This window comes from Haplochromis burtoni, unplaced genomic scaffold (assembly GCF_018398535.1).
Source record: "Haplochromis burtoni strain Fernald_Lab_line unplaced genomic scaffold, NCSU_Asbu1 Contig_705, whole genome shotgun sequence".
Classification (NCBI taxonomy): domain Eukaryota; kingdom Metazoa; phylum Chordata; class Actinopteri; order Cichliformes; family Cichlidae; genus Haplochromis; species Haplochromis burtoni.
This window is the reverse complement of record NW_024583066.1, coordinates 85645-107368: the sequence shown is the minus strand read 5'-3', so window position 1 is coordinate 107368 and position 21724 is coordinate 85645. Positions and strand designations below refer to the sequence as shown.

Sequence of the window (21724 nt, the reverse complement as noted above, 5' to 3'; positions counted from 1 at the left end):
AGCGACCTAATGAAAGTTATTTTGACTCTGAAATAATTGAAAGTTTAAAACAAACCTTTATTGGAAATAAAGCTGATACAGTACAGACATCACCACACAGTATATGATCAGTTCCCTTGCTTTGAGTTTAAGGTAAAAGCTGTAAACCTTGGTGCTGCAGTGTCTGGTGGCCGCACGCTTCATCCCCTTCCTGTTTGTGTAAAAAGACCTTGCACCAGAACATCTCGGAGGCACTCTCAGACCAGGATGGTTTGCAGTCAAGATTCAAGCACCTCATCACCTTTTTTTTTTTTTTTTTGGCCACTTGCAGAACTTGTAAAAGGAATACAAGGTTTAAAAGTGACACGTGCATAGATCCATTAGCAAGTTCAGGGAATTAAAGGTCAAAATCACAGGGAGACTCTCAGATTGAACTGCACGGTCCTCCAAGATGCCCAGAACAGGTTGGTTAAGGCGGAGGATCAACTTGTACCTAAACAGCCAAAATTACATTAGGACCATATCTCTGCTATTCCTCATAGCCAAGTGGTTCATGAGTAATGACTTCATATAAACGTGGCACCTCTTTGAAGGTTTATTTAAGAGGACTGAGATGCCAGAAAGGCTGTTAAAAACAAAAAGCTTATTGGCGGGGGGCGGGGTTTGCAACATCAGTGACCGTGTGTTAATACAAAACAGGTCTATAAGCAAAATTTAAACAAAGACCATAATGCATCGTTTAGGAAAAAAATGTTGCAGTTTGAAATACTGTTATTAAAACTGAGCTGTGTACTGAAATAATGCTGCAGGGTTCATTTTCCAGAGGCTAGAGAAGGGAAAATTTGTAGTGCGTCAACACCATTTGGCTCAACAATATACAAGTACAGGCTCAAGGTCGTTAAAAAATAGGATTTCATACTTTACCACATTTTAATACGGCACCATCAGGTTGTAGTGTGAGAAATACCAATGGTGTAGCTTATGAAACAGAAATTATACATAACAGATAAACCCCCACTCCCCCCAAAATAAAAGTGTTGACCATGAGAACATTATTGTACAGTAACAGCTTGGAACCATTCCTTTAACAACACTGCTTGTAATCCCTTTGGGTCCCAACATAGATGAACTTGTATGGCAAAAAAGGACAGCTGCACCATGTATGGACATCCTCGTGGGGTTTATGATACGATATAATGTAACATGATATGATGAGAAGTATGTCATGTCAATGATGATAGTCTGGTGCCGTACTCCAAAATACTTGCTCCTTAAGCTGGTCTCTGTTATTCCTGGTCTCTGTTCAGGAGAAGGACTGGCTCCATTGTGACAGCGTGCCAACACTCCTCTCCAAATTTGTCCTAAAATAAAAAATAAAATAAAAAAAATAATGCTGTTCCATCCCAGCGGTGCTGAAGGTAGTCAGGCCATTAACGGCAAAGGAATGGGCTATCTGAGTCCGGCTCTGGAGGTCATCCATTCAAGGCCTTGACATAACCTGAAAAACAGGAAATCAAAGATGAGAATCAGCAGAACTTTTTCAATGCCTTCAAATGTAATGAGAACCCACGATGGACCATGTGGCCCAAAGCCACAGACTGAATAAAAGATGGGTGTAGCTGCCATGATGTCACACTCTGGTTTGTGCAGCTCTGTTATGAAACTTTGAGTTGAGAGTTTCAGCTGTTGTGACCGTTTTTGAAAGTGAATGTGACATGCAGGTTTAAAATTCTTCAGCAGGGGTTTCACTTTTCAGACCTCAAAGCTGCATCCCTCTTTTATACCATGTACTCCTGTAGAGCACTCCTAATTTGGAAGAGTCAAAGATACCCATCTGTTTTCACAGCTTTAGACAACTTCAGGTAACTTTAAGAGAAGCCAAATTGGATACATTGCAGAGTTGTCCTTCATGTTTCACAAAGCAGAAAATCGTTCATGTCAGACACTTTCACACAGCTGGAAACACCCTGTGTTGTTTTTGTGTTGGATATTTATGTTCTCACTAACTCCCCCTGTTGTCTTACTGCACTTAATGTGTGCCTGTTTTTACCCTTATACACAAACAGCAGTGGGTCATATTTATTTTTAAAGCAGAACTCTGCCACTGATGGCTGCACAAAGCCTCCTGAGGCCTCAGGACTTAAAGTAAGCAGATGCAGTGACATCTGGTGGCTCACAAGCCTCACAGCCCTGCAGGACAACTTAACACTAATTTTACTGGATAAATGTCCTCATAAGTATGTGGTGTTGGTGTCACTATACTGCAGCACCAAAGCTTGTTGAAAAGTTGTCTGAACATAATATAGAGTTTCAGTTTGTTCCAATAAACATAAAAAACAAACAAGCAAACAAACAAAAAAAACCCCCAAAAAACAAGAAGAACAAATAAAACAGCCTAGCGATAAAAAAACAAAAAACAAAAATCCTGGAGCAGTAGCTTTTAGGTGCCGGGTTAAATCTGTTAAAGGAGAAAACGAAGATAAAAACACTTCATCTAAGGTTTGTATGGAGAGCTGCAGTTTCTGCTTGTTTGGGCCACATCCGTCTCTCAGAAAACAATTACAGATAGAACAACAGAGACAAAAAACATCTACATTCCCCGTTTTCTTTTATTGCTCACCGCTTTCATTTTAAAAAACTAATAAGATCAGTTAGAAACATCTGTGTATTAATTGAGATCTGGTTTGCAACTGGATGAGGGTGAGATTTCATCATCTAACCCCTACATTAATTAAAAGTCTGCACACCCTGTCACTCTGTATTTCCTGCTTGTGAAGAATGAGCAGATCTCTCTTACCCCTCTCCCGTAAGTGCACAGCAGGACTGTATGTGCCAGGGGTGGTCTTTGATGGAGCTCAGGGTGAGGTATTTAGAGATCTCTGCTGCAGACATACAGTCCTTCATATCCTGCTTATTGGCGAATATCAACACAGCTGCTTTCCGCAGGTCCTGAGGGAGAACAATGAAAGCACAACCTTAGTCGCTGCCACTTTTTGAACCACAAACTCTAAACAATGCTGGTGGAGGAAAAGCCTGGCCATCGTCCTGCGTTATCGTCATATATGGTCATACTAGGAAGAGTTGAGTGTGTTACCTCATGGGCCAGCATCCTGTAGAGCTCCTCTTTAGAGATAGCCAGCCTCTCTCGGTCTGTGCTGTCCACCACCAGAATGATGAACTGGGGAAAAAAAAAAGAAAAAAAAAAGTCCATGCTAAGTGACCTCTTTTCAAAAGGCACAGCAACAAAATGCAACACAGCGGGTGGGCATTTCCGAGGCTGAAACCCTCACAATGGGAAGTGGTGAGTGCTATGCAAATATCCCCTCTTGAATAAGAAAAATTGTCTCTGTATGACAAAATGCCAAAGGCATGTTAATTTGGAAGAGATGTGAGACACACCATCAAAACTAAGGCAACGACCACCAGAAGATGACACAGACCAACACGTTATTCAACACGAAAGTGACTTGGAGCACAAACTGTTATGTGACCACTTGACTTTACAATCAAAATATAAATACAAGCTACTCCAGTAACTGCAGAGCTGCAGTAAAGTCTACAGCATCAGTTTAGCCACTGTTTGATACAAACACACCTGAATGTTACAGTAGTTTAACTCACCTTTCCATAATAATCAGTCACATAATTAATCTCATAGGGTTTCCTTTTTGCATCCTTAATTCCTGGAATTCACATATTTCAATTACTTTTTTAAACCTATCAATATTCACGTTATATTAATGTGAAAGTGAAAAGCAGGTTCTTAGATTTGAAGTTTTTTTTCCAAAAAATATACTGAGTTTACTAACAAATACATTATTTCATTAACAGCTCCTAATTAATTAATTTACTAGCAGTCTGAGGTTTAAAAAAAAAAAATCAATAACTGACCGTTAATATATTCCCAATAAAAGCAGTCAATAAAAATGCTGAATACTGCCTCTTAGAATTCCCAGAAACCCCGACATGGGGTGGTTTACATTATGCCAACTCTCGCTTCTCCCACAACCTAGGAACTGCTCCGAATCAGCCATCATCATCACCTTGATCCACCTTGAGGAATGAGGGAAAGGTTGGATTCTGGAGCAGCTTAGAGCAAGGACACCCAGGTGTATAATCACGTCTTATATCAGGCGACATGATGTATTAATGCTGCACCTCCACATAAAGAACAAAGTTTGCCATCAGGGGAGGAGCTGAAGCTTTGACAGCTTTACTTCCTCCACGCTCACACGTCTTTTTTTGGATCTCTAACACATCACAAAGAGGATATGAGAGAGAGGGAGAGAGAGAGATGCAAGTGAATATGTGAGGAGACATTTTAGGATAATGGAATGCTCCCACAGAAAGCATAGGGAACAATGAGGAATTGAGCTTTGTATTCAAATCATGAAGCAGCCAAAATGGATATAAACCTTTAGTGAATATTGTAAAGAGCGGTCTTTAAGTTCTCATACACATCTGCCTCTGCTGTTTGTCTTTTTACTGTGGCAGCTGACCCCTTTGCTTCTCAGACCGGCTCCTTTGTGAATAGGGTGACCTTTGACTTGGGCGGCCTATGCTGCCGTCTGTGCTCCGAGCAAACACCAGCTGCTGTGCTCAGGGAGAAAACTGTGCTCGACAATACATGGCTACTGTCGAGTGTGAAAGACTCTGCAAGGTGTTTCTCACCTCTGTATTGGAGTAGTAGGTGTTCCAGGAGGATCTGAGAGACTCCTGCCCACCTATGTCCCACATTAAAAAGTGGGTGTTCTTCACCACTATTTCTTCCACATTGCTTCCGATGGTGGGAGAAGTATGGACCACCTCGTTCATTAGACTGAATAAAACAGAAATGCAAAGTGGGTTTGTGTTTTTCCAACTTTAAAAGCATTCAGGAAGGAAGGTTCAAACTGAAAAAAGTACTTACAATTGGTAGAGGATAGTGGTTTTCCCTGCATTATCTAGTCCCACAATGATCACCTTGTGCTCTGGAAAACAAAAAAAAAACAAAAAAACAAAAAAACAACAACTCAGAAATTAATTTGAAAGTATACAGTTTGAAACAAAAACCGGATCAAGCTCACAAAAAGCAATCACACCAAAAAAATAAAAACCTCAAAAACTTACTTCCTACCTCATGTCTTCCTGACCTACTTTTCCCAAATAAACAAACAACCCTAGACCTACACTAAACTCCTCTCATTCATATAACAAGCTAGAACATAGAACAACAATGAGGGTTTGAGGCTGGTGTGAGACAGGCAAACATGGTGGGCTAAATGCAGAATTGGAGGAACATGTAGATACTAAAATATTTCAGGCCAGTGTTTTAACTTCTTGCCCTTGCGAGGCCTCCGGCTGAGAGGAAGGAAGGAAGTCTGGCCAAAGGGCATCGCAGCTCTGAGGGTTTTGATGAACTACATTGGCTTTCCAAACGTTTTACATGTATATTGCTTGCGGTTTTTCCTGCATATATTAAAAAATAAATAAATAAAAATGTTGGCACCCACCAAAGAGGTTTTGGTTTGGCTTTCTTGGTTTTGTTTTTTTTAGAGTTTAACTATCAACAAAAATTCAAATAGATGTCACCACACAGGGAAAAATACGCATATGATGTCCAGAGAAAGGAAACATTTATTCCTAGAATGCACTAAAGAATTAAAATTCGGCAAAAATAACACAAAGGGATTCATACACCAAGAAGAATCACTTCTTGTGTCTCCAACCACATCTCTAGTAATACAATTACATGGTGATGATGACATAGATTCAACTCCTAGTCTGAGTCCCAACAATTTCACACAAACCACACAGCAGTCTCCTTAAGTAAGTAAAACTTGACACTGGGAATAGTTTAATCCAGAATTGGGTAACAATGAAAGTAGGTATTTGCCATTCTTAGGGCCAGGCAGTAAGTAAGCAATATAACACATGCTAAAGAGCACAAAAAATAATTCCCTATCAGATGACAAATGATGACTGGAATCAAACAGAAAATACAAATTCTATCTGTAAATATAACCACATCCTTCATTAATGATTTACACTTCCTATTCCTCATTATTAAGAAAAATAACACTCACTTACAGTAAGGGGGAAAAAAAAACAGAAAGTTGAAGCTGTACAGTTAATGAATACTTGACACTGCATTGGAGGACATTTGGCAAACCCACATTGAATACTTTAATACAGAGGACCAAAACTACCTAAAAATCAATAATTTGAAATTTGTTTAGATATTCTTATTACCCGAGAGCTTATTTTGGTACTTCTTTCGACATGTATACATTTCTTTACTGTTCCAAGATGCAAGTGATGAGGAAAGGAGTAAACCTTTTGTCTGTTTAATATATATTTTTTGGGTTGAATTGTATTTTTTCTCAAATTCTGTCCTCCATAGTTTAAAACTCGAAATTACACGATAATGCTGGTTATCCAGCTTGGTAACCTATCATAAACGGCAGCAAAATACTAGTTAGACTAGTTCCATTGTTTTAAGTGGACACTTGGAGCCACAACTGAATAATTATATTTACAGTAAACAGCTTTCCAGAAAGTCAAGGAAAAGTTATGTAAGGGCGACGTGTCCTGGACAGTGAGCCAAAGCTGATTGACAACACTGTGAACATACTCCTGTAGGTTCTTAAGGTAATTATATCGGTTGATAAACAGATTAACAGTTACGATGTTGGGTGGCGTCATGCGGGTGGAGAGTAGTACCCTGGTTTACAAGATAAACAAAGACAGTTCAGATGGCAGTGCTTAAGTAAAAATAAATAAATAAAATAGATGTGTGGGGAGATAATTCTGCCATATGCTATTGTGGCACCTCAGCTGCCCTCTTCATGCTAACGGGCTAACAGTTCGCCTTATCCCCGGTTGAGAAGCCGGCGGGAGATAAGTGAGCTGCAAAAACCGACACCCACCTTGGTTACAAAAGAAGCTCCACAGTTTGGCGAGTATGAGGCCCATTGTTAGGGATAAATGCCGATGTCCGTCCCTCTGTGGATAGAGCGACTTTCTCCACTCTGTGGTCCGCACCGTGCAGTCCGCGGCTGGCTGCTTCTAGCTAACACTAGCTCAAAGAGCTCTGGTCTACAAAACACCTCAGCGACCTTTTCAATGCGAACTCCATCTAAAACATCTAAGCCATGAAGCTAAAACCAGATCTAAAACAATACCGGGATGCGTTATTATGGTGTAGGTGTAAGTAAAGCCTAAAGCCCCCACAAGAAGTACAAATAATCCCTGTGTGTACAGAGCAGCTGTGTAGTCCCCGTGAGTATCTACTCCTCTCTTCTTCTGCCCGTTAGCTGCCAGTTGTCCGGTGAAAAAAGCAATCCCGACTGCTCAGTTATCTTCCGGTTACGTGGTGACGTTTACGCATCGTGGCATGTTTGTCTTTTAAATCTCCAGTTTCTGCTTCTTCTTCTTCTTTTTTTAGGAATAGTTCTTATCAATGAAGCCAAGCCGCTAACACTTCGGTTCCACCTTTATTTGCTTCTAAATTATATTGCCTATAACTATAAAATTCCTAAGGAAAAGGAGTTTAGCCAACATTTAAAACAAAAAGTTTTATGTTTAAATGTCATGATTTTAAATGTTTTACTATTTTGATAAAGTTTTTACTTGTTATGTTTTTATAAATACATTTTTATGCAACTTTGATGGATATATTATTTTATAACTTGCTTTACTGTTTAAACACAACAAAAAAGACAAAGATTTATGCACACACACACACGTACACATGCACACACACACATGCAAAACATGCAAATAAACTTTATTTTTTTATTATTTATAATTGTTTATTTATTTATTGAAAATGCTGTTTTCTTTTTGGTGGATTTATTCTTGAGCATATTCTTCGCACAATTTTTTGTTTCTTTTTATTTAGAATTTATTTAGATTTTTTTAATATATCTATTCTGTTTAATTAAAGAGAAAAATCAATAAAAAAAAATTAAAAAGAAAGACAATTTGTGTCACGTGGCCTATGATGTATGCGGAAGTACTTGCAAGTAGAATGCCAAAACAATCCGGTGGACTCCACGCTGCACAGAAGTGAGCAACGAAATACAATTAAAAGCACATTTACAATGAAATCAGACCTGGAGCGGAAAGAGAATTTAACAGTCAATGTATTAAATAAATTTTAAGAAGCGGACTTGTTGAATGTTACAGAGTCGTTTAAGTGATACGATCTTTCATATACTTGGAGAAATTGCCTGGTCTAGCGATAACATTTTGGTCTGTACAACAGGTATCGCTGAATTGTTGGCCTCTTTAGGTTTCCACATTAATCCAGTGGCGGTGATAATTAAGATGTCCATCTGACACGTGTTGCTTTCCTGCTTTCCTTTCCACAGTCTGAAGCCTTGTTAAACAGAGGAAATGTCGATTTTCCCACGAATTTCCCTGAAGCCTGAAGTGACTGAATATCTTAAGAGTGTCTTCTTAAACAAGGAGGTAAGAAGACTTCACATGCACTTCTTGGAATCGCTGTCTTCCCTTTCAAATGAAAAGATAACTCACTGAGGGAGTAGTTAGGATGCTACAAGTCGTCATTTATCGGCGTGTGCTTTCATTTAGCTGTTACAGTATATTTTCTGCAAATCTCTCTCCGCATAACAGTCACGAAAACCCTTTGAGAGTTACAAAACGGTTACATGTGACTTTCTAACAAGAAATATTAAGTAATCTTTAACATAAGTCCTGCTCCCTTAAACACTGATGGGTTCTCTCGTTCATTTGTTTTTTACAAATCATTCATATTACATTTCTGTTGTATGCAGTCAGACATTGAAAGAGCTCAGGAAACATTCTGGATACTGATTCTGAAAAAGTAGTTAATTTATTCATTACTTCTAGGCTGGACTATTGTAATTCATTGTTACTGGGTTGATCTGAAAGCTCCCTAAAAGCCTCCTGGCACAACAAAGAAGCATCATATTACTCCTATGTTGGCATCTCTTCATTGGCTCCCTGTTAAATCCAGAAAATGAATTTAAAGTCCTTTTCCTCACATACAAAGCCTTTAACAATCAGGTACCGTCATCTCTTAAAGACCTCATAGTAACTTATTATCCTAATGGAGCTCTTCATTCTCAGACTGCGGGCTTACTTGGGGTTTCTAAAAGTAGAATGGGAGGCAGAACCTTCAGCCATCAGGCCCCCTTCCTGTGGAACCTGCTTCCAGTTTGGGTTCAGGGAATAGACACCCTCTGTGCTTTTAATATAGTTAAAGTATAGAGGTAGTTAGGGTTGGATCAGGTGACCCTGTCATTAGATTTTTGTCTATGCTCTTAGTCTGTATTTTGCAGAAAAGCACTTTATAAGTACCAGTCTGTTTACCATTTACAAACAGTTCTTTTGTGTTACTTCATCAACATAAAGGCACACTGTATGCTTTTTATTACCTAACCCTTCTATTTTATTAGGTTTTAACGGCGGTGGGTCATCAGGAGGCAGAGCATCGTTTCAACAAGCTGCTCTCATGTCTGTCTCACCCACCTTCATACACCTGCGTACGAGCCAGCACCCATCTCGCCCCCCTTGAGGAGATCAGGCAGCAGCTGGCAGAAGAGCTGAGGAAGGTGGGTCTCTGTCTGGTAACAGAATGTAGAGGGCGTAAGAAAACCCACACAATGGGCTTCGGTATTTGGTTGCAGTGTGTTGGAGTCATGCTTATTTAGTTTGTCATTGTTTTTCTAGCAGCTGATGTGCAGCTCGTCAGCAGAGGAAGTCTCTGTGCAGATTCTGCCACACCCACGAATTGCAGATGTGCTGATCCTTCCTGTTGAAGGTCCGAGGTATGCGAGGAATGCTTCAGATAACTCTTAATCTGCTCTGTAGAGGTCGCACTCAGCACCACTTGGGCCTCTGAGGTTTTCCAACATCCAAGTGGAACAGCAACAACACAGGAAATATTTCTGATAACAAAGGAACAACAAACACACCCTCAGATAGCTGCCATCAAACTGTCAGTCAAAGAGAAGAACGGCATTTTTGTGCGTGTATCCTCTGTAACCGTGTGATCGTTCTTTGTCCTGTACTCTCAGACCTGTGAAGCAGCTCGGCTCAGAGGTGGTGGTGGGCGCTCAGTGTGGCGGCGCCGTACTGAGAGGCGCTCACGTCTTTGCCCCGGGGATCCTCGGCAGCCCCAAATGTAAGACTTAAAAACAGTAGAAGTGAAGTGAGGCTGTGAATTCTTAGAGCAGTGGTGTCTTTGTTTTCTTCACCTGCTCTGTGATTTGGAAGCACGTTTTACTTTTTGCCAAAGTATCTTCATTTGTTCCAAGTGTTGATTATCTTCCTTAAACCGAACCGTGTGCTGTTTTGTTTTCTTGTTAGACATGAAGGCGGGGGATTTGGTGTCCGTCTTCTCTGACCTGGAGGGCAAGTGCACCCGAGGAGCCACCAGCTTCCGGGGGAAGAAGGTATTTGTGGGTAATGGAGTAGCCGAAATGGACCGCTCCACTATCTTCTGCACAGATGAGCCTGCCAGGTAAGTAAACACTGTCTTTTTTAATTCCATATTCAGACCGTTCCACAGTTTCACTCCATGAGCAGAAACACAAAAGCTTTTTCTAGTACGGACCTTCCCTGTTTTGAAGTTAGAAAAACCCCTAAATTATAACTTCCTTCTTTCAAAATAAACATACTCTGAATATTACCTGGCAGTTCTTTATTTTTTGCTTTGAATAGAATTTGTGCTGTTTGGAAATAATTTATGGTCTCTAAAGAACTCTTGTATGTTTTGAAATGCTATGTTGAAAATCCCTTGCTCTTTTTTAAAAGCACCTTGGACAATGTGGATAGAAACTTTAAATTTACTCTTCATCTTAGAAACGTGTTAGCTGATTAGTTGTCGTCTTTTTTCCTTTCAGAGGTATCGGTATCCGAATGGTGGAGCCGCTTTACAGAAGTCCGTCCTTTGATGGTGTCTTACCTAGCCTAGCGTTCCTGCAGGTATTTTTTATTAGAGCCGCAGTGAGCTAAAGTCGGTGTAATAAACTAGAACCGCATTGGACCTTTATTAAAGTGGACCTATAATTCTGATTTCCAAAATAATCCGTATTTTCTGTTATAACTGGCTTTGTTGTAGCCCCTCAATTTATCCTATGGCTCAGATAAACTGTCCTGTATTGTTCTGGAACAGCTGCACCTTGCAAACAGATGGTTTGAGCAGCAGGTGGATCAGGAGTCTGATAGGATATCCGCTCTTTATGACATCATACTGATCCAAGAATTTAAAAAACTGCCTAAAACATTCCTACAGAATGACAGACAATGTAGAATAACGTATTAGGTCCATTTTAAAAAGAGCAGCAGTGAGGTTTCAGTCTGAATCAACCAGGAACTGTATTGTATACATGTTATGTCCACATCACTGCCCATACTGAAGCGAATCCATGTTGCGCAGAACCTCCCGTCTGTGGTTGTGGGACACGTGCTCGGACCTCGCCCTGGGGAGCGCATCCTGGATATGTGCGCTGCGCCTGGAGGGAAGACCTGCCACATTGCTGCGCTCATGGGAGATCAGGTTCTTGTGTCCAGATGCGATCATAATTAATATTCAGAGTATTTTTGTTTTTTTTAATGCAGTGATTTGACTGGTCCATGTGGATGGTATGTTGCCCATGAACTAGAATGAATTTGACACCAGTGATTTAGATCTAGGTCTCAAGCAACACTTTACATTAACTGTTAACATAGAAAATGATCCAAGTGGAATTTAAGTACATTTAAGGTCAGCATCCGTACCCCACCAAAGGGGCCCACCACCACCCCACTGGGGGGCTGGTCTGTGTCCAGCCTGGAGGAGAGGGCGGACAACAACACGTTCATCTTTGTGTAATAAAATTAATGATCAGATTGTGTCCTTGTTAGCATTTACTTGATTTAACTAAAACGTCTCCTGAGATAAAATCAAGCAGTCTAGGATTGTAATTTGTGAAATTTCCTTCCTTTTTAAGTTGTTTCTAATATTTTTCTTTTTCTCCGACACAGGGAGAGGTCGTAGCCTTGGACAGGATCCGGAATAAGATCGACCGCATTCGTCAAAATGCACAAATGTTGCATTTGCAAAGCGTGAAGGCGCACTGCTTTAACAGCACTCTGTCTGTGAGCAGTGACCCAGCACAGGAAACTGAAGGTACAGTCCAGAGTTTATCTATGATGTAAATCTCCGGGGTTCATAATAAATAGGTAGCAGCTCAGTGTTTGTGTTTCCCAGGACCTCCGTTCCCTCCGGAGAGTTTCGACCGGGTTCTGCTCGATGCTCCCTGCAGCGGCCTCGGACAGAGACCCAACATGGGCAGCACCTGGAGCCTCAAAGAGATCTGCTCCTACCAGCCACTGCAGCGCAAGTTATTTCATGCTGTAGGTTTTACTTCACACACATAAACCACGTTTTATCATCTTAACATCACAGCAGTACTAGCGTTCTTTAACCTGCAGGTGGCAGCATTGGATAGAAATTCCACTGCAGCTTGATCACAGCTCAGATTTACTTGTTTAACGTCACTGTGAGGTTTGAAGCTCACTTCTCAGGCTTGTGTGCAGTTTTACAAGTCTGTTCAAAAGTGCGCAGAGAAAGCAAACTGTCATTTCAAATTTCTGCGAATAACCTTTCGAGACCTGATCATTTTCTGTGATTTCGATAAAAAAAGTTCAATTGAATTCAATTTTATTTATGTAGCACCAAATCACAATAACAGTCGTCTCAATGCGCTTTATATTGTAAGGTAAAGACCCAACACTGATACAGAGAACACAGAGAAAACCCCAACAATCACTTGCATGGAAACCAGCGCAGAGGACATGCTTCGTTAGAGCTTCATCAGTGTTTCCTATTCCTATTTTATTTACAATTAGAACACAGAAACCACATCAAATATTTAGAAAATGAAGATGAAGCATTTTAAGAAAAATATGAGGTCACTTTGAATTTGATGGCAGCAGCGTGTCTCAAAAAAGTTGGAGGAGGCCGTGTGTACCGCTGTGTGGCATCCCCTCTTCTTGTAGCAGCAGCCTATAAACATCTGGGAAGTGAGGAGAGCAGCTGCTGGAATTTTGGGAAAAGAATGTTGCCCCATTCTCGTCTGATATAGGATTCTAGCTGCTCAACAGTCCTGGATCTTCGTTGTCGTATTTTGTGTTTCATCATGTGCCAAGTATTTATAGCTGGTGAAAGGTGCAGGCCACTTCACTAGTCAGAGAATCTTCTACTATGAAGCCGTGCTGTTGGAATAGATGCAGTGTGCAGTTTAACAATGTTTTGCTGAAATTTGCAAGGCCTTCCCTGAAAAAGACCGTTTGGAGCAAAATACCTGCATATATCTTTCACCACTGATGTGGCCTTTCCACATGTGCAAGCTGCCAATTCACTAATGCACCACTACACCAAGAAAGGCAGTCTTTTGAACTGAATGCACACCCAGAATGTGATAAATGATGAGAATTAGAGATAATAGATCTGGTGTGTTTTCCCTTCAGTGACCATAACAGGCAATACTTTTGGAAGCAAATGTTAAAAAGCTGTGAAGATGAATCTTTAATAACTTTAAATTTGGGCCTTTTAAACACGACAGTCTGTGGGAATTTCCACAGTTTTGGAGCTAGCCTCAAGTGGCCACAAGAGGATCTGTAATTTATTTGGTACTTAATTTTAAACCCTGGAGGTTACCGCTAAAAAAGAGCAGCAAAAAATGAACTGAAACCAAATAGTTTTGGTCCAGTGCTTCTAAAACTCACTAAAAAGTTAATAAAACCACGATTACACCGACTATAAAGCGAGTACATGAATACGTAGCTATCTGTGTCTCTGCAGGCGGTGCGGCTGCTGAAGAAAGGTGGTGTTTTGGTGTACAGCACCTGCACAGTGACTCTAGCAGAGAATGAGGAGCAGGTAGCTTGGGCCCTTGACACCTTCCCCTGCCTCTCACTTGTGCCACAGGTAAAGCACTTGAGCCACATGGACGTGACTGCAAATGTAAAAATCACAAAGTGAAACCTTTTTTTTTTGTTTTTCAGGAGCCCCACATCGGTGCTGAAGGCATGCCTGGAGCCGGCCTTCCACCTGAGCAGCTGCGCCTCCTCCAGAGGTTCAGTCCCGAGCTGAGCTGGGAGCAGACGGAAATTACAGCCCCGCTCCCCTGCAGAGCCGACAGCGACACTATCGGCTTCTTTATCGCTAAGTTCCTGAAAAACTAACCCGAGGGCTCGCGCTCTCGCACGGGGCTCATATGAGACAGCAAAACGGGAACAATAGTGTTTATATTACGACACTCTGTGTGCTTTGACGGGCCAGTGTTGACAAAGAGCTCCCTGCGCTGTTTACAGCATCTGCCTCTTAACAGCTGCTCTCTAAAACCGTGGGCCATATAGGGATAAGCTTTATAAACACCAGGGGAGGGTTGGATGGAAGAGGGTGGTGGTTGGGGGGCACGTGGCGACGGAGTCTGGATGAGTAACGGCAAATGCAGCAGGAGCAGCGCTGCGGTTGCTATAACAACAGTGACGACACAGCTGCCATGGTGACGGATTCGCTGGAGAATGGATCAGGAAGTAGGTGTAGAAAGAGGCCATGAGAGGAATTAACAATTTAGTGTCTTTGCAGCGCTGGAGACGACTGGGACATTTAATTAGGACTTCTGGAGCCTGCAGGAAAGAGGAGACGCTTGTGTTTGGCTCAGTCTCTGCATTCATCAGAAGGAAATGTTGCTCAGTTTTTCAGAATAAGAGCACATTTAAAGGGAGGCTGTTTCTGTTTTTGGAAGTGGTTAAGAGTAAAGATGTGAGATGAAAAAGAGATGTTATTAAAATGATGACTTCCAGGATATTTAGACCTTTTTTTAATTTGTTTTTTACTAATAAAATAAGAGTTAATTTAGATAATTCCTTAAAAACAAAATGCCAAAATAGTCCAGAGGTTTTTTCATGATGGTAGGGTTTACTCCTAGAAGACCTTTGCATATGATCTCAAACCATTTGTCAATTGTTGTCTAAATTCCTTTTAACTAATTGTATTTAGCAGAGATTAAAAAGAATTTTAGCTAATTTTTTTTCCTTTTTCTCTTTTGTTATTTATTCCTTTTTATGCAAGCAAAACACAAATCGTCTTATATTTGAACATTTAGTCAACACATCCCAGACAAACGTCACGCACTGACATTTGAAAAAATACCGCCACCCCTCATTTCTTTATATTTTGCTAGAAAAACAGGCGCATAGAATATTACTATACAGGACAAAAAACTGCTAAAGAGCTTGATAGTCAATATTTGTTAGTACCATTCTTCAACACAGTCTGAGTTTTCTTAGGCAAGCTTTCCTGTAATTTCCTCAAGTAGTCTTCAGGAATAATTTTCTGGGCTTCAGAGCTCTGCTTTGGATGTTTGCTGCTTGTGTTTCATTCTCTGTAAGATCATCCCAAACTGCTTCATTGATGTTGAGGTCTGGGCCATGACTGATAGTGTTCCATTGTGTCTTTTATCCAGGTATTTTTTTTATTGCATTGGTAATAATTTGGATGCATTGCTCAATCAGACCTGTTACCACTGATTTTAAGCTAAGTTCTTGCATAACTTGGCATACCTCAAATTAAATGTTCTCCCTGTTTGCTTTCCTAATCATTGGCTTCTTGACAGCCATCGATTGTTTTTGCCTAAATATGCAATTTAGTTGCTTCTTTTCTCTGTTGTATGTTGTACAACACTGGCTCTTCTCTTCAGTTAGGTGCCTTTTGTGCTTAAATTACTAATTAAAATGGTTTGTTAGACAGAAAAGGCTTAAAATGTTACAGAAACATCTGGCACTTTTTCATATTCATTAGAATATTTGGGGTCTAGATATTTGGTGCGATGAAAATCGACATTCAATGGCATCTTATTTCTCTGTGTGATCTTATGATCTTCAATTTTTCAAAGCTTTCTGATGTTCCCATAATGAAAGGCTTGGTAAAATAATTGATTCTCCACTTCCACTTCATATCTGCTCACACACATTATAGTGTGTTACATATTGCTACATGTTCATACGTGCTTATGGTTGCCAAATATAGGAACTAATTTATTCAGTGCAAATTTAAAATGGATGTCCAATAAATCCGCAGCCTGTGTGCAATTTATAGATCCGTGCCAGCAGTGCACCGACATCTGTCCCGTTCTTCTGACACGCAGTATTTTGAGGACCTTCACTATGACCTCAGCTCAATCCCCTTTCCTGGGAATAACATCAGACTCTTATCAGTCCACGCACACATCTGTCTGCGCTGCACTTCACCTCCCTGCATCTAAGCTGCATGTGAGTGCGGACTGGCTGCACCACTGAAGATTTGTTTTTCCCCGATTTCACATTAAAATTCAAGATCAAATATGCCTCATCTCCGAGTTTGTCTGTTATGAAGGCAGCTGTGAGTGTGTGTGGAGGCAGCTTCCTATATTAGAATCATCCCCTCAGCATTGTCATTCATGTCGGGGTTGTCATGACGACTCGGGAGGCAGGCCGGTGAGTCTACCTCAATTTTTCAGTGGAGTTTCAGATGACTATTTATAGACGCACCGTTTCCCTCCTCTGTCTGGGTCTTCTGCTGACACAAACATCAAAACGGTCTCCCACTGCGTCAGTCGTTTGTTTCCAACTTTATTCTTCGTATTTATGCAATATGTACACATGTACACTGTTATAAAATCTGTAGTGCTACCAATGTAGCATAGAAATGGACGAGTTTTTATAATTACAATTATCAGGCAAAAAAAAACATTTTAAAAAAAAGGTGAGGAGATGGTGTGTAAACAGAGGGCCAGAGTGCACGGACTCAAAGATCAACTAAAGTCTATTCAGGTTTTGATGATGTTGTTGACTCAGGCATATAGAGCAGGTAAAATATCCCCAAATCCATTAACCAGATCCTGTATTTTAATCAGAAGAGTGAAAAGAGGGCAAAAACTTAAAGGCAATATTTATCTGGTAAACACTTGGAATTATTTTTGTTTCTTTGGAATTTCAGAAATACCCACACTGAACAACATATCCTAAAATTAGCATTGTTTGTACTAAGAAATCAAAGTAGGACTTAAATGGAATTCATTAGAAAAGGGGTCAGGATTAATCCAAGATGAATCATCAGGACCTACGATTTGGTGGGAATGTTATATCAAATCCCTTTCACTTGAAACCAATGTGAAAAAGCCTGTTCCAATGTTATAAAATGTTTCTGGACCCATACAAAGAACAGTACTGCATGTGTTGAGAGGAAGTTACTGGAGAACTCTTTGTCTGTCTTGTAAGGCAAGACTAAGGTGCGCCTGCAAGAAGGCATGAATATGTTAAAACGTAACATCTAAAACCCGTGGAATCAAAAAAAGAAACTAAGCAGTAAGTGATGAACATAAAACGAGCAGTTTGACACTTTGGGAAATACGCTGTTAGAGTTAGAGCGATACCACTCTCATATACGAATCCCCCTCCCCCAGTAATGCCACAACCTGTTATTTGTAGGTTTGTACAGATTTCACCAACACAAAATGGTAATTGTTGAGCTTTTAGAGGTGCTGGTAGGTGGTTTTTACCTTCAGAGAAACTGTTCACATGAGCTCTTTCCTCCTGTTTATTTGTGCTAAGCTAACCTGCTGTTGGCTCTACATTCCTACAGATATGAGAGTGGTATCAAGTTTTTCACCTGCTAAAAATCAATGCAGTCTGATATAACAGTGCTGCATTTATGAAGAGTACAGTATTCAGTTATTTTTTAAATCAAACAGTCATTGATTCAACTTTATGATTATTCTCAAATCTGTGATTTATACTTACTAAAGTACTGAAAGCTGTTAAGCTTCTTAGAGATGCTACGCTTGGCTGATCCCTTACTCACAGTGGGTAGGTTTGGTGGAGTTTTTACACTGGATTTTCTTCTTGACACAACCCCAAAAGGGATTTGTGTTTGCTGTTTTGTCCAGTCTACCAATCACAGTTGTCTCCTTGTGGACCCCTTGATCACTTCAAGAACTGCTGCTATTTTAAGTGTTTTCAGACTATTTGTAGTAGGACATTTATAGATGGTACAGGCCACCATTCAGGTCCTCTCCCCACAAATGCGTGCCTCAGAACATTCGTAAAACAGTCTGGTCCTGGTGGATAAACTGACAACTATGTGAATCTTGAAAATATGAAGACAAAAACGAGCATGGTCCTGACCTAAAGCACTGTCACTGGGGTTGGACTCTGTTTGGTTGCTTGGTTGTAGCCTGAAAGCTAATTATCACGATGAGTTACAATCATGATAAACCTTAAAGCTGATCTGTTTAAAACAGAAGCTCTTTTGAGGTATGTGGTTAAATCAGCACAAATGTGCAAGGTCTCAAGTGACCTAAAAACAGGAGCATCTCTGAAAGCAGTCCAGAGGTGTACAAGCAGACTACTTAGAGAATGAGTAGTTTCTATAGTTTTCAATGTAATTATGGGAAGTGTTATGGCTAACACAGAGAGACAGACAACCATTCGCGCGCACATTCACACTTATGGGTAATTTGGATTAATCAGTTAACCTATCCCCACAAACTGCATGTCTTTGGACTGTGGGAGGAAGCTGGAGTACCTGGAGGAAATCCACGCAAACACGGGGAGAACATGCAAACTCCACACAGAAAGACCCTGGCCTGAGCTCAGGACCTTCTTGCTGTGCGGCAACAGTTCTAACCACTGTGCCACCGTGCTGCCCTACGCTCATTAGGTGTACATAATAAACTGGCAACTATGTAGGCAAGTGTTATTTCCCAAAGTGTCAAACTATTCTGCAACTACAACATCAAAGTATGATGGCTGGTCAACCCTCGCAGTAGTCTGAAGGAACAAATTATTCAAGTGGTAGCAAGCAATACAACTTAATAATAATAATAATAATATTAGAAACAATAAAAATTATAATGCTAATCACAGAAAGCACAGCTCAGTACAGAAAAAATTCTGCTTTTGTGTCATGCTTTATCAAACACAGGTTTAAAATATGCATATTTGAGAATATTCATGCATATCCACACATAAACAACGTCTATGCATAGATACACACATACATATATTCATATATTTATATTTGTATCTATGTAATCAAAATCCTGCCATTGAAAAAGATGCAACAGCATTTACAAAGAAGTGTACATAAATAGGATGCTGTGGTTTTTCAGGGTATAGCAGCACGATGGGAGGACAGAACAGAGTCCAGGAGGGCCTTGGGAGGGGTTCTGGTCTGTCACTGGTGGATGTATGTGTCTCTGGCCCATTCCCCTGCCTCACCCCTCTTTTTTGGAGCTACCTCCCCTTCTCTGTCCCTCTCTCTGTCCCGGTCGTAGTAGTGATGGTGGTGGTCGCGTGCTGGCCGGTGGTGGTGGTGAGAGCGCTGCTTGTTCCGCTCATTGTGGTCCTGTTCGCGCTCTTTGGAGCGCTGGTGTCCCGTGCTGTGACCGGCCTCGTCTGCCCCGCTGCGGTGATGGTGGTGGTGGTGATGGTGGTTGTGGTCCCGGTGGGGCAGTGGCTCGTAATGCTGTTGCTGCTGGGGATGCCCCTCCCCTTGATCCTCATCGTCCTCCTCTTCCTGCTGAAGACGCTGAGTGCGCGGCTCAGTACAAGCCGAGTCCTTGCTCTCTCGACTTTCTCGGCTCTCCCTGCTCTCGGGGGTCTCAGAGTCCAAAGTCTCTTGCCGGGAGAGGCCCTTGGCTTTACTGCTGTGATGGTGGTGGTGGTGATGGTGGTTGTGATGTTCAGTCCTGGTAGAAGATGACCGGTGGTGGACGTGCTGGGATCTCCTGGATGACTCTGTCCTAAGAGGCCTCTCCTCCTCGTTGCCCTCCTCCTCCCCCTCTGCGTCAGCATCGCCCTGGTCCAGGCTCTGGTGGTGGTGATGATGGTGGTGACGGTGATGGTGGTGCTGGTAATCCTCTCTGGAGCCTTTCCCCTCCACTTTATCTCCCTTCTGCTCTGTACTGTTTCCCTGAGATTAGCGACACACATCAGTCAGTACGATGACACATACAAAACCAGAAAACATCACAGCAAGCACACGCAAACTAAAAATCACATCACCCCAGTTGTTTCACCAAAATTCACACAGAACTACAAAGAAGAAGATGTCACACTTGAACACACACGCTTTCTCGTCAAATCCATTCACGGCCGACTCTGACCCAGGAGTAAGAACTCAAAAAAAGCAAGGCGTGCTCCTCGGCTTCAGCTTTCATCACTTGACCTCGCTGCACTTACCACACTAGCAAATACAAGCTCACTCCTGCTCCTCATCAATATCAGCGTTTTCTTCGCTCTCAGTCTTACATTGTGATGGCAGTGGATAGAGAAAGGGCAGATAAGGGGATTATGCAGCATTTACAGATGACTGAAACTGCCCATAACGGTGAGGGTTGTTATAAAATATATTAAACAAAAACAATGGTTTAGAGCTGAGCTGAAAAGGAACTACATTAGAAAAGGAACTATTAAAAGTAAAATAAATGATTTCATGTTAAATACTAAAGTCTCTCTGTCTACGTCCAAACTGTCTCTAAACTGTTTTTATTCTATTGAGTTTTACATGTTTTGTGGTAGTTAAACTTCAGGGGTCTCCTGTATCATCAGCATCAGCCACGATTAATCAAATGAACGTGATAACAGCATTGTTTTGACCTGTTAATATGAATTTTGTTCCCATCTCTTGAAGCGTGTTTTGTCTCTGCTAACTCTTTTCTTGCTGTCAGCTCCTGTTCGTCCTTTTATATTTGATGTTTTCTCTGATCTAGTTCCTCTTTATGCATTAGAAGGTTCTTGTAGAGCATTTTAAATTCAGTTTCTTCCTTAGTATTTCATACCCTTGTACCTATCCTAGATAAAGTAGATTATTCTTAATTTACACATTACCTGTAGTGCATATGTTTAAGAATAACATAATATGAGAAAAGTAAAGACTTTTAGCAGACATTGTAGATGCAAACTACAACATTTTGTAATTCTTCAACGCTCTGATTTCTTTCATCTCTTCCTTTCTAATCCTGCCTCCCACACTTCTGGATCCCCTCCTTTTCCATGGCCTCCATTGGCCCAGAGTATGCTCAGCACTTGTACCTGCACGCCAGAGACCGGGGCCGTGCTGGAGGGCAGGCTGGCTGTGGGTAGCTTTGCTAGCACTGGGTCAGGGGGGCTGCAGCTGGTGGGGTGAGTGCTTTTCCAGTAGGCCTCCAGGTAATCGGCCATATGCTCACATGCGTCCTCCAGCTGGTTCTCATCAAGAATGATGTCAAACATTTCCTGCGAAAGGCGAAACGGGCGCAGTCAGAGTTGAAGGAAATGGAACGGAGACATGACAGGGTCAACAAAACCAGCCAGCGCTGATGTGGAACTTCACATTAAAAGACTTAAAGTGATCTTTAAGGAAACAAAAAACGATAAAAAAAAAAACCCCATCGGGGCAAGTTAGAAACAACTCACAGGATTAGACACTAGATAACATTAAGTATTCATTTTGCAGAAAATCTTAAACTGTAAATCCCTAAAGATACTGACTGCTATTTAAATGAAATTAAACCTCCGCTTTCACAATACTGGAGGGTTTGCCTCATTTTCTAAAATAATAAGTAAGCAGATTAGAGAGGGACGGAAATAGAACTGGCAGAAATTATAAAGGAATAAACAAAACCTGACTTCAGATATGCACAAATTAAAACCCAGAGCCAAAAAGAACAAAACTCCAAGTTATTTCACACACTGGATTAAA

At 41.1% G+C, this 21724-nt stretch overlaps 4 protein-coding genes across 8 annotated transcripts in view; 1 reads left to right on the top strand and 3 right to left on the bottom strand.

Annotated features, from left to right (window-relative positions):
* Positions 1-36: 36 nt before the first annotated feature.
* On the bottom strand, positions 37-7436 carry arl8 (ADP-ribosylation factor-like 8). The gene is made up of 6 exons (XM_005950006.3): positions 6888-7436; positions 4889-4949; positions 4651-4798; positions 3074-3157; positions 2777-2928; positions 37-1477 (listed from the first exon to the last, which is right to left on the bottom strand). The coding sequence occupies exons 1-6, from the start codon at positions 6931-6933 to the stop codon at positions 1429-1431; spliced, it is 540 nt and encodes a 179-aa protein (XP_005950068.1). The 5' UTR covers positions 6934-7436; the 3' UTR covers positions 37-1428.
* A 532-nt stretch (positions 7437-7968) lies between these two features.
* On the top strand, positions 7969-17564 carry nsun6 (NOP2/Sun RNA methyltransferase 6). 4 transcript variants are annotated; one of them, XM_014330200.2, is made up of 13 exons: positions 7969-8028; positions 8149-8227; positions 8334-8433; positions 9405-9560; positions 9679-9776; positions 10026-10132; positions 10318-10471; positions 10854-10935; positions 11390-11509; positions 11977-12121; positions 12203-12348; positions 13799-13924; positions 14002-17564. In XM_014330200.2, exons 3-13 carry the CDS (start codon positions 8359-8361, stop codon positions 14179-14181), a joined length of 1389 nt encoding a protein of 462 aa, XP_014185686.1. In that variant the 5' UTR covers positions 7969-8028; positions 8149-8227; positions 8334-8358; the 3' UTR covers positions 14182-17564. The 4 variants fall into 4 exon arrangements, with proteins under 4 accessions (XP_014185686.1, XP_014185687.1, XP_014185690.1 ...); XM_014330201.2 differs by lacking the exon at positions 8149-8227; XM_014330204.2 differs by having other exon boundaries at positions 7974-8227; positions 9682-9776.
* Positions 17092-19960, bottom strand: LOC121812637 (histidine-rich glycoprotein-like; the record flags this gene model as incomplete). The annotated part of the gene is made up of 1 exon (XM_042215363.1): positions 17092-19960. A coding segment is annotated over one exon (744 nt), but the record flags the coding sequence as incomplete, so codon positions are not given.
* The window catches only part of LOC102289395 (voltage-dependent L-type calcium channel subunit beta-2), a 66191-nt gene continuing 64425 nt past the window's right edge, over positions 19959-21724 (bottom strand). For both annotated transcript variants that reach the window (XM_005949998.3, XM_014330199.2), the window contains exon 13: positions 19959-21258. In XM_005949998.3, coding sequence (XP_005950060.2) covers positions 20983-21258 — 276 coding nt within the window. In that variant the 3' untranslated portion in view covers positions 19959-20982. The remainder of the gene's footprint in view (positions 21259-21724) is intronic.